The sequence below is a fragment of the Colobus angolensis genome, unplaced genomic scaffold (assembly GCF_000951035.1).
Source record: "Colobus angolensis palliatus isolate OR3802 unplaced genomic scaffold, Cang.pa_1.0 Scaffold301, whole genome shotgun sequence".
Classification (NCBI taxonomy): domain Eukaryota; kingdom Metazoa; phylum Chordata; class Mammalia; order Primates; family Cercopithecidae; genus Colobus; species Colobus angolensis.
Genome location: NW_012116278.1, coordinates 2,970,309 through 2,988,720, shown reverse-complemented (window position 1 = coordinate 2,988,720; position 18,412 = coordinate 2,970,309). Strand labels below are relative to the sequence as shown.

The 18,412-nt window shown below is 43.4% G+C and overlaps 1 protein-coding gene across 2 annotated transcripts in view; it reads right to left on the bottom strand.

Annotated features, from left to right (window-relative positions):
• TNFSF8 (tumor necrosis factor (ligand) superfamily, member 8) overlaps positions 1 to 18,412 on the bottom strand; it is a 40,660-nt gene that overhangs the window by 9,558 nt on the left and 12,690 nt on the right. The window contains exons 2-4 of one of the 2 annotated variants that reach the window (XM_011950080.1): positions 18,027 to 18,069; positions 4,606 to 4,677; positions 3,013 to 3,111 (exon numbers count right to left, since the gene is read on the bottom strand). In XM_011950080.1, the coding sequence (XP_011805470.1) occupies positions 3,013 to 3,111; positions 4,606 to 4,677; positions 18,027 to 18,069 (214 nt within the window). Of the gene's footprint in view, positions 1 to 587; positions 3,112 to 4,605; positions 4,678 to 18,026; positions 18,070 to 18,412 lie in introns of those variants that run through there. The other variant, XM_011950079.1, reaches the window with a different exon arrangement.

Below are 18,412 nucleotides of genomic sequence, written 5' to 3'. Positions count from 1 at the left end.
CCAGTTTGGATGAATCTACATTGACTTGTTATTTTTTTATCAGCTCACTCACCATCTTCCTCTACAAGTTCTGCAAGTACACTGAGTGTCTGCGTACACTGAGTCCCTACATATCTATCAGTTGATTTATGAATGATTATTCTCTTTCTTTTTTTTTTTTTGTTTGGTTACATTATTCATTTAAATGATGTACCCCTTGTGTCTTTAGGTGTTGGCTTTCTAAGCATTGCTTGACAGAGACTGCGATTAGAAACCACTCACAGTGCAAAAGTCAGGTACCTCTGCTTAGAGAACAGTTGGTGAAAAATGAAAATGAAATCTTTCTCGCGTTAGAATGTGAGACGGCAGAAAATCTGCTTCGTTAACACGCAGCTGGGTTGCATATACCTTTTCGAGAACGCGTGAGTTGTTTAAACAAGACTCATTTGTCCTACACAATAAGTGTGTAACTCAAATGCCAGCCGTTTCCCTGTTTTTTTTTAGCTTTGAGTCTCAAAGTCTGTTTTTTACCACAGACCACTTGGCTTGCTGAATTCACCACCTCTTCCAATGCCTGCTTCTCCCAAAGAATCTACTCACAGAAAGAGTTAAAGAGAAATGTAGACTTTACTGAATATTTCAAAGAGGAGACCTAGGAGGAGGTTGACATGGCACACTGCTCAGCAGATGACTTACATTTTTCCCTTAGCCTGTTTTGTTCTCTCAAGTCCCTCTCATCCATAACACCGCTGCTGATTTGTTCTTTCTTTTTTTCTTGTAAATCTTTTCTAGCTTTTCTTCTGACAAACTTTGCTGGAGTCCTACTCCTTTTCTCTCCTTCTTGAGAAAAATGCAAATTTTGCTCCATGTTTTGGTATAGCAGGGAAACTTCCATCTTTGTTTTTACTGAAGCGTAACCTCAGGACCTACATTCCATCTCAAATGGCTTGTCAAGGTCCTTCCACAAATAAGATGTTCCTCCGAGGATGATGTACGGATGCCAAGTTGGATATAGCTAGAGAAATCTCATGGCTACCCCAATCAGGAGAGAGGTTGCTGTTTCTCAGAAGTCCTCCTCCCCGCTTCCAGGGTCATCATTGTCTGTCAACAGCTTTGTGGGGATTTAAAAACCCTTACAGAACTGGTTTTCTGTGAGGTGTTTGAAGCAGGAATATAATTTGCAGGAGATGCAGCAGCCGTTCCCTGGCTAGATGACCACATCACTGTTGCACACTGATCATTTGCTAAAGGCACAACGCTATCCTGACCAAAAATGAAAAATGCCTGCTGCTCAATTATTGTCAACCTAATTGGAATAGAGTCAGGCCTCGTCAGATGGTCTCTTAGATTCTGGATGGTCAGCATGGTAGTTCTTTCCATTACATCCTTGAGATCCTGCTGTTGACACCATTCAGCAGGGCACCCTGAACTTTGTCCCCATATTCTGGCTCTGCTGAGATGAGATGCAGTCAGGTGCTACTAGTGTCTTCAGTTGTATACTGGGGTAGGGTGGCCTTATTTTGGTTGGAGAGCTTCCAAAATTGTGTCAGAATCTCAGTTCCCAGGGGCTGGTCTTCTGAGATGGAAGATGTTTTGAAGCAATTCAAACCCAGTCCTTTCATTTTCTAGACTTGGATCCTGAGTTCCAGGGAGGGGAAGGTATAGTGAATTCTTATAATTTTTGTTGCCTTGGCAACCATTTTGTATACAAGTTTAATTTTCTCATACCAGAAGCTGGGCTTATATGATAAGCCTTGATATGGGTTTCCAGTTCTATACCAGACATCTAGCCAAGACAAGAACCTAGAGGCATCTCTCCTGCCTAGCAGACTGGATTCCCCACTTTTCTGTTGCTTCCTTCAGACCATTCAGGCATTTGCCAGTGAATTGAGAGTGACCACACCCTATTTATTTACCTACTTTGTTAACTACCTTGCTTACTCTCTCTGACTTCTCATTCCTGTCTCATGTAACCCAGAGAAGGAGGACTGCCCTTCAGACCCATTATGCCCTTTCTGTCCAGGATCTGTAAGTAAAAGTTTTCAAACTTGTTTTCCATTGTGGTGGTGTATTAAATCTGTGCTTTCCATCTCAGGAACGGGGGGCTGTCCCAGGCCTGGTTTTCCCTGGGGGTTCCTAGGGGCAGGGTCACGTGGAGCACAAGGTCAGCCTCCCAGTGCCAAAGTGATAGTCAGATAGGCATAAACTGGGCATGGTTCAGTCACAAGGGTATCTGCCAGTATAGGGAAGTTGCCTGTGTGAAAGAGTCCTTGATTGCAACTTGGACAACTAAGCATTAGGCCATCTGCAGTGAAGGGCACAGTGTAAACACTCACACCCAGCTCCCCTTCATTTCCCATTAGGGCAGAGTTGCTAGCTGCTCTGGTACTGGAGCGCCATTTTATCTGGAGGCTCTCAAAACAGAAGAAATAGATCAAGACCATACAGTGAATTAGTGGTTGGGCTGGGACATCCATTCATCCCTTCTGATTCCCATGTGGGGCTCTGCCCACCACAATACATTGCTTCCCTGCCTGCTATCTGAAAGATACTTCACTCAGAACTCTCTTTTTAACCCTGGAGCTATATCTTCCCAAGAGACAGAAGGCAAGGTATACTATTTAATACCCTGTGCAGTTTGTCTTGGTCTAAAGTTTTCTTTTTGCCCAAGTGTTTGGAGGGATGAAATACTGTATGGTAGAGAGGCGCTTTCTTCCTGAAGTCCAAGAGAAACTGTTCAGTCTGAATTACTGTATAAGAACACGGACAACACGTTCTCAAGAGGAAAGGTGCTTGTATCTATGTACTGGAATGTATCCACATTGACTGATACGGTGGTGTTGACCTGCAGGTAATCCAGCAAGAATTGAGAGAGATTCTGGTACACGTGTTTGGTTTGCATTCCAGACTCACACACTGTCACCAGGGCCTGTTTTTTGATATGCTTGTTGATGAGAAGCTCCAACTTCAGATCGACAGAATTATTTGGGCATTGTACGAGAAACTGCAGTTGGCAAATGATGAAGTACAAACCAGGGAACTGGATCACCAGATTCCCATCCTGATATCTGACTCCACGGAGAATGCCATCTTTGTTCCAAGACAATTTGGTTTTGTTTAGATGCTTTGCCACTAGAAAGAGAAGTACAGAAAACAGAATTATTGAGAAGATTGTAGGTATGCATTGCAAAACTCTAAGTCTTTATTCAAAGTTTCCCATTCAAGACCCATGTTTTCTGTAATCATCTGAATATCTTCCATGTTACTCCCTTTAGAGTCTACTTAGTACTCAAGGCACAGGTATAAAACCACCCCTCTTCCTTTTCTTCAACACTCAAAGCTGGAGGGTCAGAACACACATGGTACTTTACTTCTACCTCCTATAGAATGGTTTACCACTGAATCATTATCATATTATATTATTCTATGATGATGATGATGATGATCTTTCCCTTTTCAGACTATAAGCTCCTGGACTCTGTTCTCCACAAAGTCGGAACTATCCTGTTCATTTATCATGAATGGGCATTGCAGAAGGTATCAGAGATAGGAAATTTAATAATATTGAGTTTGATAGGCATTGCAGAAAGTGCAAGGTAGGACATTATTAACTGAATAATATTATTCAGTTAATAACTAATTTAGGTATGAAGATTTCCAGGAGAATCGCCATGAATTTTCACATTAAGATGTATCCTCTAATGGTTCATTGTCTGAATTTTTGAATGCCTTCTTTCCTTCAAAGAGCAGCCAAAAATAATCGTGTAGGTCCCCCATGTGCCTATTAAGGGGCTCTTGCCGTCTGGGATTTATTGAAAAGCAGAGAATTAGCAGACCCTCTAAACTGACAAGTTTGTGTTGGAGGGTGAGTCTCTAAGTCCTAACACATGAAAATTAGCACTGACTGGTAAGGGTCACTTTCAGGGCCGGGAAGCTGGCGTGCTAGTTTTAATTGCTTCCATGCTTTCCTTTTAAACCTTGTTGCAATTCAGCTGAAGAGTGAGAACTAATCTAACTGCAAAATTGAATTTTTAAAATGAGCAGGATGGCTATTCAGAGAATCTTGGCCATCTCTCTCTCATCCTGCAGTCTAAAGTGCCTCTTACTGCTTCATTTGTAAGGGATCTCTTACCTGAAGCACAATGCAATATGCAAATTGGCCCTGTGCTGACATGTTCACTAAGCTGTCAATCTGCGGACGAGGCAATTTTATGGTTCTCTTGTGAATAACTTCATAGAGGCAGAGATTAAGTGCCTGACTCCCTTGCATTAGGAAAAGGACTGTGTACTTTGCTGAAACTGGTAGGTAGCTGAATAAGAAGGGGTGAGGGGTGAGGGGTGGGGTTGGTGGTGGCAGTGATGGTGGGGACCATGAATGCCCACAGAGGCCAGGTAGGCAACATAAAGGAGTGAATGGGGCGAGGAAAGAGAAGACTTGTAGCTTTGGAGAATAACACTCTCCCTGCTAAGACATTCAAATTCAAATTACAAAAAAATATCCTGCAGACTAAACAGTACACATCTGCAGGTCACATTTGACCATGGGACTCTAATTGTGACTTATATTGCTGAAAAGCCACAGAAGCGTTTTTCATATGTTTAGGTTTCCTGGGTTTGGTTACTGACCTTGGAGGTAGGCCCATGACTTCTTGAATGGAGCCCTTTTCAGGATACATAAGAGGTCTTCTGAGCAATTTCCTAAAAATAAGGAGATGATATATTAAAATGTCTTTTGCTGTTCTGGGATCTGGAGATACCAGATCTTTTTCTATGACCCTTTGATGGAGACAATTACCATTCTGTTTTCCATTTTGAGAATAAGGAGAAAAGCTCTTTATTTCTCATTTTGCCATCAGGTATTTTAAGATTTTAATTTTTTAAATTCTTGTTTATTGATTGCTACCACTTGGACTTTCATGGAAGACTGTGGACATTAGGGAAGGAAACAAATATGACATCCATTCCTACAATGTGTCAGGTGCCATTTTCTGCCACTATACATATTTCATCTCCTTAATCTTTGCAGCAACTCTATGACAGGGGTATTATTAAGTCCCTTTTACAGATGGGAAAAAAATCTGGGGACCAGGCAGGTGAAATACATTGTTTCATGGCGCCTTGCCAGGCAGTGGTAGTGAGAATGATAATACTGATAGTAAATACTGTCAACTTACCCACCACACGCCAGAAACTAGTCTGGGTACTTTTACAGCTGGGTAATGTATCAGCTAATCTGGTTCTCAGACTAATCCTACAGGGTTAACTTTGATGCCTAGAGATGGTCAATACCATCACTTAAGTTCAGGCAAGTTTGTGTAAATGCTGGAATTGCCCATGGCTAATTCCAGAGGCCAGGTTTCCTGTTCTAGGCTATTTTGCTAGACAACAAAGATAAAAACATCTTGGTGTTCAATTTTAAGAGGATACAGGGTTAAATAAATCTTAGCAGAAGTCCTACTATTTGGAGCTTCCTTGGCAGAGGCAAATATAATATTATGTTATTATTGTATTTAAGAAATAAAAATATTTTTCGTATATTCACTAGTGATGGTGGCTTAGCTTTTTTTAAATCATAGTAACTACTTAATATTTTGTATGCAAAGATTCAAATTATACATTTTCTGCAATGATTCTTGAATTCAACTTATTCAGAGCAAATCTCTTCTTTGATCCTTGGTTTCCCCAAGTGTAAAACTGGGTAATCTTTGACCTGACATGGATATCTTTTCAAAGATGTCACCAGAGATGACCATTCAGTCCATCCATCAGAGACTAGGCAACCAAAGGCCCATTCAACGGAGCAGCCACACCCTGGGATGTTTGCTCACTGCATTGCCGAGTAGTACCTGCTGGACTCACAACCTTTCCCATTGCAACCTCTGCCCAGCCCTGAGAAAGTCCCTCCTGGCCACCCTCATAGCTTCATGGGGGCTTTGGAGTGGTTGAAAGTTAAATGAAGAGTTCCCTCTGCTGTCTGAACAAGCTCACTGCGAGAGGCACCCCCAGCAGAAGCAGGGGCAATTTTCCTCCTTATCTGCTGCATCCACATAGAGCTTTTGGTCCAAAGCTCTCTTGGTAGTGAGGGCCAGTGGGTCAGCTGTCATTCTCTTGGTTTCATCCTCATGCATCCTCTGATCAGTGCTCTGGTCCTGCCTGTCACAGCCCACAGCCCATGCTCTTGGGGTGTGTAGTCAGAACCCCAACACTGATGGCTGCTTATGCTCCTAATGGATTGTGACTATGGTTAGAGAGTCCTCCTGGCCTAACCTCCTACTCTAAGCTATAGAACATTAAGTCAGGGAGACAGATCTGGCTGAGTCTGTTTGCAAGGAAGCCCTTTCTGACTCCTTTTGCCTGCAGGATCAGGCCCAAATTCCTCAGCATGGCTTTCATGGTCCCTCACTCTGAACCTACTGAACTCTCTGGTCTCACCCCTTACCTTCCCTCCTCCCCTTTCCCTTTATGTTCCAATAGTAATAATAATGAGGAGGAGCAGTGATAATAATATGAATGATCATAACTAATACATGTTGAGTGACAGCCGTTTTCCAGGTACTCTGCTAAGCTTGAGTTATTTCATTTAATTCTCACAACCACACCATGAGAGAGATACCATAATTAATTCTATCTTGTATGTAAGGAAATGGACTCTTTTAAAGGTTAAATGACTGTTCACATTCACACAGGTAGTCAGGGGTGGAGTAGAGATCCAAACTCAGGCTGCCTGACCGCTGCCCGAGTGGATTCCTGACCGCTGTCCTGGAGTTTGGGGCTTTGCAGTCCCCCTAAACATACCATTTAGGTATGTTGATTTATCATTACACTTTGGCACTTGCTGGGCTCTCTACCTAGACTGCCTCCTTCACCAGACAAGTTATTCCTCGTTTGAAACACAGCCTAGCAGTCAACTCCTCCAGGATACTTCCCTTTGCCTATTTGCCTCTTCTATCAGACAGTGAACCCTCAGGGCAGAGACTTCTGTTTATAAACCCCCACTGCCCAGCCTAGCAGATGCTCTGTAAATGTTTGTTGAATTGAATCACCTAGTTCATCTTTCTTGTTTCCCTCTGTGGATACCGAGTAAGTACTTAGGGCAACAGGGAGGTGAACCAGAATGCTTGGCTTGCCTTTTGCCTGAGGGCTAGAATAACACGGGGCCTCATTCTCCCACTGGCTTTGCAGGTCAGGCTAGATTAGATGGAAAGATAAGACTCATGCCTTGGGCTGAGGCCAGCACATAACATCAAGAATAGGCTCTGTTCATTGGCCGAAGGCCCCCTCACACTGTGCCCCTTACTCCTTATGGCAGGTGAGCTGTAAACAGGTGGCTGGAGAAGTGCAAGCCCAGGCTTGCCTCTCACACATTCTGGTTCTTTTGTTGTTTTTTCCCCTTTGATCTTCAAATGTTTAGTGGGGTGACCTCAGTTGTAATTCTGAGAAACCCGAGGATGGAAAAAAAAGAAAAAAGAAGAAAAAAGAAAAGCACCTTATTTTGAAACATTTGCATTTCCTGAAGTCAAATGGCATGGTATATTTTAGTTTTTCTTTAAAAATCATTTAGATGGTTTCTAGCTAAAGGGAAAAACACAGGCAGCCCCTTTTAGGAATGATGTTGCCAGAGCTGGTTCAGAAAGGAGCTAAAAGCAGGAAGCTAGAGGAGCTATTGAGGGAATGGGCTGTTAAATTTGGAGAAGACCCCAGAAGAGGGCACAGCCTCTGTCCTTTAATGCTTGATGAAGCTGTCGGCATGCCACGGGGCCCAAGCACTAAACCTCTAAGTGGAAGAGGAAGGAGATGAAGCCCTCAGCTAACAGCTAACACTGCTAATCCCCATTTCTCAGATGCAGCAATGGAAAGACCTATACCAAAAACACCTACGTCACACTGTGAGTCACAGTGCCGGAAGCTCACAGAGTTGACCAGTCAGTGCTACTCAAAAAAGAGGTAGGCTGCTTTGGAGGTCATGAGGTTCTTGTCAAGAGCTAGATGAACATTTCACGGGTCATCAGCCATGTGGCCTGAGTCTTCTCATCACCCTGTGAGTCTATGATGTAACTTTCTTTTTTGGTTATGAAGACTGAAAAACATGACTTATAAATGGTGGCATTACATGCAGCTGAAATCCTGCAATGTCCCTGGAATTCTGAAGATTGGGAGCAGAGGGAGCAAAAAGTGATGTCTGGAGAGGTTTAGTTTGAAGAACAGAGCATCAGAGTGGGGGAAATGAGAACTGTCTGCAAGTCACGGCTGAGCTGATGACCTGGGAGTTAGAATTCTGGGATTTCTCCTCTCTGGGCTCTAGTGTCCCTATTAGGTTTGTGCAAAAGTAATAGTGGTTTTGGTATTAAAAGTAATAACAAAAACGGCAATTACTTCTGCACTAATCTAATAGGTGAAGAGCAGTGTGGATTTGACGATCTATCTAAAAGGGCCTACCTAGCTTATTTCAGCAGGCTGTACAGACTCAGCCATCCTCTGCCAGATCTGCTGGTGGTGGGGAGGTTTGGGGTGGGAAGGTTTGGGATGGGGAGTCAGTCCCAGCTGCACCTGTCTATCTTTGTGGGCATGTTGTATTACCCAAGGTAGCAAACTGTGTCTTCACACATTCAGGTTTTCAGACACCTGCAGTACTAGAACAGAACATTTTAGCTCTGAGGACAATCTAAGTTATGAATAGTCTGGTTCTGTAAGGACTTGCATAGTTTGGAGAAATGAAAGTTCCCTGAGATTGTCTGGTTCAGGCTTGGTAAACACATAACTCATGTGCTCCTCAATGTTGTCCCTATGGCAGTCTGGCTGTAGGTCATCCAGAGAGTTAGTGAGAGAGAGGACCAGAGACCAGGACTCCTTACTCCTTCTGTAGGGCAGTCTGTCTTTCAGACAACCCTAGCACTGCGTGAACTTCCCTGAGGACCAAAGCCTTCAGATGCATCGGCTTTGTAAATCATCTTTCCAAGCTTTAGCCTCTTCTAGGAAGACCATGGGACTTTCTGTGGTTTTGTTTGAGAGGGTGAAGAGAAAGATGTGCCAACAAAACCCTCCTGGCCAGTTTCACACAGAGGAGAGAGAGAGAAAGAGAGGTTGCTTGAGGCAGTTGAAAGGACCATATTCTAGAAGGTCAAGATTATGGCAACCTTAAGACTAGCTTTTACTTTGAGATTTCACAGCGTTGGACAGAAAGGGTCATTAAATGCCATGCTAACAGAGATCCTAGTTTTAGGAGTGGTGAGACTGAACCCAGAGAGACTAGAGTCTGGCCCAAGACCCCACAGTAGGTAAATGGTGGAGCTGGCTTCAGAACACAGCGCTTCTGACTCATAATCCAGAACTCTTCTCTGACTTTCAGTCTTCCTGTGGAATAGGAAGGGCTAAATGCAGGAAGAAGTAGGTTTGCAGCCACTACAGACACTGGGACTGAAAACTGACAAGACAGCTGGAGGTGCTGGGAAAACAAGTACTAATGATCTCCTGGGTTCCGTCTTGTGGGAGAATGCCAGCAGATGACTTCAGGTCCATGTGCTGAACACTGCCAAGTTACAACATGGGCACGTAAAGAAGCAAGTATGCTCAAGGCGGCTCTACCATGGCAAAACAAACCAAGCCAACCATCCTGGCCAGATGGTACATGGTTTGAGTGCCAGGTACCTTCCAGATGTACAGCACCTTAGATATAAGAACAAGGAAGACACGATGCATCACAAAAAGAGCACCTGAGTTCTGGTCAGAGCTTTTAGCTCTGGATCTGTCATTTCCCCTTACTGAGCCTCAGTTGCCATATCCATTAAGTGAGAATTAAAACAATCAACCTAAATGTATGGATGTCATGAAGATGCAATGAGACTGTGGATGTCAAGTGATCAGTGTGGCCTGTGGCTAGAAGAGACATTCAGTAAAGTAAATTCTTTCTGCCTTACTCTTCTTTTCTTTGTTGTTATAGTGGCACAGTTTAGCAATGCCACTTAGCAGAGTGAATTGGCAGATGAAATGTTCATTAAAATGAAGCTCATGACATTATCTGATGGATGGGAGCTTCTCAATTAAGTACCTAAGTGTTTAAGGCTATCTGATGCTTCCAGGAATGTGTGCCGAATCCTCTTTACATTTGTTGAAAAATGTTTTAATCCTTCCAAGAAGGAAAGGGATTATCCTAATGACTCTGCATCTGCCATGCCCTGGCTTCTTTGTTCGTGGCTTCAGGGAGAATATCTAGGAGAGTCCCAACAGTGACATCTAGCGGACAGTCTCTCCTCTCTGGATAAAATTAGAATTCAAAGTGAGTCCTTAACCCTCATGAGCAAGGGTAATTTCAACTATTAGGTTGGTGCAAAAGTAATTGAGGCTTTTGACTATTTCCTTGATATCACTAGGCCAACTGGTAATGGAGAGATAAACTGCAGGATGGACCTTTTGTTAAACAAAGGATGACTAGGTGACCCTGATTTCCAAAAGGATTTGGAGAATGCCTATATGAGCATGCTTAGTGCTGACTGAGCACATAGGAAGTGATCAGTAAATATAAATTAAGATCAAGTTGGAATTAATTTAAATAATTTAAATCCTGCCTTCCCCCCTTCACCGCCACCCCACCTAGTTTCCTTGGGATGTTAAGGTCTTTTCAGTCCTGACTTGTTTCAGTGTATCTGCAACAGTCAGTAAACCTATCTGACCCTATGGGCATTTCCTTGGAATTCATTTATACTAAACACAGGTTGAATTGACATTACTGTGGGTAAGTAAGAAGCACCTTTAAAGTCTATAATTTAAAAGGAAAGCTGAGTCTGGAGACATAGGATAAAATCCACTAACATTTTAATAACCTTAAAAAAAAAAAACACTCCCTAGTTGTTCAAAATGCAAAAGTACGGCAGCAATTTTAGAAAGTTAGTTTTGGGTTTAAATCAAGTTTAGAAAGTTAGACAGACTTGGCTGGGCGCGGTGGCTCACGCCTGTAATCCCAGCACTTTGGGAGGCCAAGGCGGGTGGATCACGAGGTCAGGAGATTGAGACCATCCTGGCTAACACGGTGAAACCCCGTCTCTACGAAAAATTCAAAAAAAAAAAAAAAAATTAGCCAGGTGTGGTGGTGGATGCCTGTAGTCCCAGCTACTTGGTAGGCTGAGGCAGGAGAATGGTGTGAACCTGGAAGGCAGAGCTTGCAGTGAGCCGAGATCGCACCACTGCACTCCAGCCTGGGCGACAGAGCAAGACACCATCTCAAAAAAAAAAAAAAGTTAGACAGACTTGGGTTCAAACTCCACCTCTGCCATTACTAGCTGTGTGGCTTTGCAAAATCCATGCAGCCTCTTTGAATTGTCCTTTTTTCTTCCTAAAAGTGAGAATAATAAAACAGCTATCATGGAGAGTTGTTGGGAGGATTAAATGAGATAATGCACAAAAATGAGCCTGGTGTCTACCACCCAAAGTATACCAAACAATGGTTGAGTCCTATGCCCTAGTCCATGGTTTGTGCTGTTTGAAATGTAGAAACTTAAGCCAACACATGTTGTGTCTAGATAGTTTGAATGAAACGCATAACAAAAAAATTTCAAGGAACTGGTCTGCTTTCTCTCCCTTCCCCTTTCTCCCTCCCTCTCTCCCTCCCTTCCTCCCTCCCTCTCTCCCTCCTTCCATTCCTTTCCTTTCTTTCCTCCCTCCCTCCCTTCCTTCACTCCCTCCCTCCTTCCTTCTTTTCTTCCTTGTCTCCCTCCTTCTCCAAAGTGCTATCTGAATTGTGAGGAACTCTGAAATTTCCTCTGGATTCGAAGACTTGTGATTTATATGTGCTAAATTCAAGTATAAATTTTCACATGTAACTCAGTGATTTATTTTTTTACTTTTCTTTTTTCTTGTTCTCTCTCCTCCCCTGCACCTCCTCTCTTCTTCTCTCTCTTCTCTTCTCTTGGTGGCAGGGGTGTGGGGATTAGGGGCAGATGGCTTTAGAACTCTGATGGCTTCTCCAGGATCCCATTCCACTTTATTTTGAGTGGCTCATTGGCTAGTTCCTTCCTTCCTTCCTTCCTTCCTTCCTTCCTTTCTCTCTTCCTTCCTCCCTTCCTTTCTTCCTTCCGTCCCTCCTTCCTTCCCTCTTTCTTTCTCTTTTCTTTTCTTTTTGTGAGAGATTTCTGATTCCTGTTAGCTCTGCTTTAAGAAAAAGTGAGTTTAAGAGTAGATTTTGAGTGGGTATGTTTAAAGTAAATGGAGAAGCAAATAGGCTTTTGAAACCTGTGACTTATCTGAAAAGTAATTTTCCCTCTGAGCAGGAGCACTCTCTCTTGCTGCGGGGAGAGAGAGAGAGAGAGAGAGAGAGAGATGAACTGTGCATTCCAGATCCAGAAATGTTTCTGCTTGCTAGTTTTTGTCTTTCTAGGGGAAGGAGCTGTCAGGAAGAGACAGAGTCTCACTCTGTTGCCACAGTGGTGTGATCTTGGCTCACTTCAACCTCTGATTCCAGGGTTCAAGTGATTCTCCTGCCTCAGCCTCCTGAGTAGCTGGGACTACAGGTGTGTGCCACCATGCCCACCTAATTTTTGTATTTTTGTGAAAGATGGGGTTTCACCATGTTGGCCAAAACGGTCTCGATCTCTTGACTTCATGATCCACCTGCCTTGGCCTCCCAAAGTGCATATTGTCTCTTGACTGCTTCCAGTATGGTGTTGCACTAGGGCTGCTGTTGTCTGCATTGTGACCATGGGACATGAGGGATAGTTGGGTCTTGGTGAGAACCTAGTCTTGGTTTAGTGTCACCGCCTTCAAGGCGTAGATTTTATTGTTTCTTTGGGGTGGGTTCATTTGGTAAAATTAGAGAACCAACCTCACTTCATCTTCCCTTAATGCCATTTTCTTTTTAGCAAGGGGAGGGGGAAGGAGGGTAGCCTGCTACACCTTATAAAATTGCAAATGTTAGAATGTTAAGGTGGTCAAAGTATCCTAAGATATTTGTTTGATTCATGGAATGCTATAATCAAAGCAAAATCCATCTCAGGGTTAGGACATCTGGCTTGTTTCCCTCACTTCTGATATTTTAGAAAACAGGAAACCCAAGGCCCTGAGAGGGAAAGTGAATTGCTTCAAGTCCCAAGACTCGAATGTCAGCATTCCAAATTCCTGGCCGGTCCTCTGCATTTGGTACCCCAACTTTGGCTGGAGACCGAATTCAGGTGAGGGTGGAGTTGTCAGGACCCACACGAGGTCTATCCACTGTTCCAACTTCCTTAGGGCCTCCAGGAACCTCTGGGTATTGGAGGCTACATTACATTTGTAGGAAAGACAGATCTGTTTTAACTGGTAGGCAGTGGGGAAGGAACTGTCCCAAGGCACATGACCCTTCAGCTGCAAAGCCAGAGCTGAAATTCAGCCTCTAGAACCCTCGCCATGGACCATGTTTCCCCTCAGCACTTCACCTCATTCAAACCCATGCGTGTAGCCCCCCCAAGAAGTGGCCCTTTGTGACCTTGAGCTTGGTAACAGAGAGTACACTTCTGAGACATGAAAGCCAAGAGCTGGGGGCAGCAGGTGCTGAGGAAGTGATAGAGTTGAAAGAGCCCTGGAAGGGTCCCTAGACTGGACCAGCAGGTAGTGGCACTGCAAGGATGCTCATTAGTGAGTTTTCTCAGATGGTCTACAATACAATTCCAGCTAAGTGTAAGGGCTGCAAGGTGGATACGCTGGATTTGAGGTCTTGCCACTCCTTACCAGCTCTGAAATTTTAGGCAAGGCAATAAGCCTCTCTGTGCTCCAGTTTCCTTACCTATAAAATGGGGCTAATTATGATTCCTGGTGGCTTATTGTGAGAACTGCATGAGTGAATTACTAAGTACTCAGCCAATTCTTGGCACATAGTGATACCTGTCAATGTTCATTATTCTCACTCTGCCATGGCCTTATATGGATGCAACAAGGGAGTATAAGAAAGAACACTGTCCACATAATTCTTCTAGTGCAGGTAAGAGCTATCATTTGGTGGGATGATTTATTATAAAAAGGGCCAGGGTATCTTGAGAAGGCCCAGAGGTGAGACTGAAGGACCAGAATCATTCTGCAAATTAAAGTCAGTACAATTTGAATTTCTGCAGAGTTTGTGAGGGAAGTGGAAAGCGGAGGGGAAATGGGAGAAGGACATTAAAACAGATAGGAAGGAGAGTGAGTCAGCTCAGGTGTTGGAGGGCTGAATCCCAGGGAGGAGAACTGGGCCTTGAGAAATTCCCAGTGATTGGAATAGCTGAGGCCTTGCAAGAACAGAGGGAGCTAATATTCAATTCTGCGTCATCTGCTGGGCTGCACTGGGATGTGCTACACTGCCCTACCAGCTTCTCTGCATACCCCAAATCCTTCTGTAGATGTCGCTATTCATAAATGTGGGTTACTATTCAAACTTGTGAAATCAAGACAAAAGTGGCTGTCTTCTCTGATTTGGGCAAATAAGCCACAAACCATGTGCAGACATGAGATTCAAAATTTGGTGGAAGCAGAAAAGTGAAACAAGGAGTGATGAGGAGAAAGATGAGCTTCACTCTCCTTACACCATTCTCCTTGGTTCCATGCCATTTGTGAAATGAGATGGGAACATTTTATCTGCATGTGAAAGAACAGAGTAGATCCTATGCCCAAAGGACATAGGTTCAACTAGGTATCAGATGAGGGTCACATTTGCTGTTCCATTTCATCCTCATGGTGGCTTCATGCAAGAGTTATTAACTCTGTCTTCTGGGTGAGAAAACTAAAACCCAGAAAGGAGAGGGTGTGGGGAAAGGTTCTCCTCCCAGGCACTTTTCCTGGTTTACTGCCTGTGAGGTGGTAGTTGACTGGGGGCTATCCTGGCCAGGAATGGGAAGCTTGTGATAGGACTTAGAAATCCTTTCATTGCCAAAAAGGACTTGGTTTTCAGTGGTTCCTCTGTAGAGAAGCGTATCTTGTGTTTCTCTTTAGCGTGTACACATAGCTCCTTATCCCAGGCTCTGAGTCACTGCTGATTTTCTGCTGACGGTGGAAGATCTTTGGCTCCCTAGAAGGTGTCTGGCTTCTGCCCTTTTCCTGTCTAGTGACAAACCACATGCTGTCCCTGAAGCTTCCTCCCAAGAGTACCTGGAAGATGCTTCCCCTCTGCCTGTAATGTCTTGCAATGGCTTTTTTCAAAAGGGATAATTTACTGCTTTTGTGTCTGTTTAAAGCTGGGTTCATTGGGGAAGGAAACTGTGGCTTCAGATTTCCTTGAGATTTTTGTTAGGCTTTTTTTCTTCTATTTTTACATATTGGACAAGAGAATTACAGTCTCATAAAGTGTCAAAGCTGGAGAGAGTCCTCCAGGGCATTTAGTACGTTGCTGTTATATTACAGATGAGACTCAGAGAGGAGAAAAGACTTGTTGGTGTGGAGTTCTGGAGCCCAGGAATATTTTTTTCTACCTCACCCTACTACAGCGCCTGCAGATTGCTGAGTTAAAGGGATGTCGACTTGCATTAAAAGCAAGAGAAAGTCAGGTACCACCTCCAGCAGGTCACTGGCATCTCATGGTGGAAGCCCATCATGCAGGGAGAAGAGGGAGGAGCCCTGGATTCTCACTTGGCCATTCCCACCTGGTATAACCTAGGGCAAATCACCTGGCTTCTTTGGGCCTCAGCTCCTCATCTGCAAAATGCGAAGACTCTTCCCCACATTGCTGTGGCTTGCTCACAGGGTTGAGGTGAGAATGAACCCAAAGGAGGTGTGGGAAGGTCTTTAACAAAAGTTTCACGGTCCCAGTGGGGATTATTGAGTTGGTGCAACAGTTATCATAGTTTTTGCCTTTGAACATAATGGCAAAGCTGCAATGTCTTTTGCACCAACCTAATATTATTAGCATTTAAAAAAATCTGGTTGTGGAAACATTGAATTGTAAACTGAGGTTGGTTTTGATTACTTTTTGTTCTGATATTCCCATTCATGATCCAGATAAGAAGAAATCTGATAAGTAATTTAGTCCATGGTTCTCAAAAGTTTGGACTTTATAGACCCAGGAAATTTGTCCCCAAAATGAAAATTCAGAGGCCAATATGGAGTGGACAGCTTTTTATTTTGCCTATTGTGATCATTCAAACAAAACAAAATAACTCTGGCAAAAAGCAAGCCAACTTAACTCCTGTCTATATCAACTTCATGTTGTAAAAGAAAGGACATTTTGACACACAAAACTGAAGGACCATCTCAGAGGAAGAGTGCCTCTTACATTAGATATAGTTGGCCCTGTGAAAAGGAGGCTACTGTGTCCTTATTTTTTGTACTCCACTTTGGACTGATGAAAACTTTATCAACTTTATTATGGGACCAGAATATTAGTCAGAGCCCCTGCGCTTGGCAACTTTGCATTGAAATGCTCTTTAGGCGAGGAAACTGAGATCCAGAATGGCTAAGGTCCTATTACCTAATCAAAACTATCCAAGTCACTGAGACCGTGTTCATGTTAAAAATCCCTTCTCCCTGTCAAAAAATGAAAAGTTTCCATCTTTCTTGGAAAGTCTGGGTGGAGGTGGTGGTGGAACAGTGGGAGTGGGGAGGGGCAAGTTATGTTCACTCAGAGTCTTTTGGTTTTTCCAAAGCTCCATGTGAACATGCATTATGTGTTTAACTGAAACATCTGACTCCAAAGCCTGCAGTGACTCCTCCAATTCATAAGCCAAATCCAGCCCACCACCTCATTTAATAAATAAGGTTTTATGGAAATGCAGCTGTGGCTACTTATTTGCGTGTACTCAGGCTGGCTCAGCACTACAACAGCAGAGCTGACAAATTGCAACAGAGACATAGTGGCCCCCAAAGCCTAAACGTTTACTATCTGGCCCTTTGTAGAAAAAGTTTGCCTACCCCTGCATTCTACCATGCTCCTTTTAATATTAATGTGACTGTCTGCATAGACATGATTGGAATTGAGGTCACATGCTAAGTCATTCCAGCCAAAATGAGAGATTGTTGACAAGGCTGTGATTATTAGTCTGCCTTGAAAGATCCAGAATCCTTGTATTTTGGGGACTTTTGCCCCTACTTTTGAAGTCTCTGGGTGATAAACCACAGGAAAGGCATGGCCAAGGGAAACTTGAAGGATGCTCCAAGTGTGATGCTGTGAGTGTGAGGAGCTGTGTCCACTCATCTGTGTCCTCTGGACTCAAGGACACTCTTGTGCCCTTACCCTGGTGTCTACATCAACTCACTTCCTTGCTTTTTGCTCTGAGCTTTCTGGTTATCCAGTTGTGTTTGCCATCTAGGTTCTAAAGGTTATAGGACTGAGATGGGGGTTGGTGTTCTTGGGTGGAAAAGACACTGTGTTAGAGATTAGGACATCTGGGTTCTAGGCTTGGTTTTGTATGACTTTGGACAAGATGCTTCACTTTCCCTCTCTGGGTCTTTCTTTTCCTTCTCTGAGCAATAAAAACATTAATCAGGTCATCTGAAAATTTCTCATCATCCATGTTAACTGAACTTGGCATATCATCCCTCTGAGGCTAGTAGAGACAACGTGTTAATTAGTGACTTCAATGATTGGAAATATAGGAGTGAGGAGGAAGTCTGTTTTCATAAGTCCTTGACTTCATTATGCATTTTAGCTATTACTAGTTATTTAATGATTACTATGTACTGGTTGCCATGCCAAGCAATTTACAGATGAGATCTGAATGGCTTCTCCAATACCTTGATGAGGTGAGTATTATTATTCCCATTAAATAGATGAGGAGTTGAGGCTCCCAGGTGGGAAGTCAAGCCGAGATTCATTCCCCCAGTTATCTGATTTCAGGTTTCAAGCTTTTAACAAAACACTGCCTTGCAGTCCTACCTATGTCAGAGGTAGAATTTTCATTAGTGGGAGTGTCTGGTAGGAGACTTGTGGGGATGAGTTCAGGAGCCACTAAGATGAATTCAGGTGCATCACCTAAGTCCTGAGCCGCCCTTTCCTCCATCCCTACACACTTTACTGTTGGGCCATGTCATAGCGTTGTTTCTGGTTGATAATCAAGTTTCACACTTTACGGCATTCATTTAGATAACTTACTACTTATTTACACCTAATTCCAAGATCTTACCTCCTCTGAGGGGGACGTTGTCAGGTGGGTTGGGAATGGAGTCCTGGAAGACAAGAAAGAAAAAAGCAACATGAGGTGTGCCATTCGGTTGAAACAACTTTTTTTTTCTTTTTCATTTTGTTGTCCTTAGAGTACTGTGCAATTTACCATTTACCCTCCATCTGCCTCTTAAATTTTAAAAATTAATTCACTGATGTGGTTTCCAATGGGCTTTCTATTCACTTGTTTGACAGTCTGACTACTAGAAATGCAAGATGCAATACTGTCCTCGTTTCACAGGCAAGAGACATGGGGTTGAGTGAGATAAAATGACTTGCCCAGGGCCACATAGTTAATTTATAGAAGATCAGGGACCAGAGGTGGGACTCTATTTTTTTTTTTTTTTT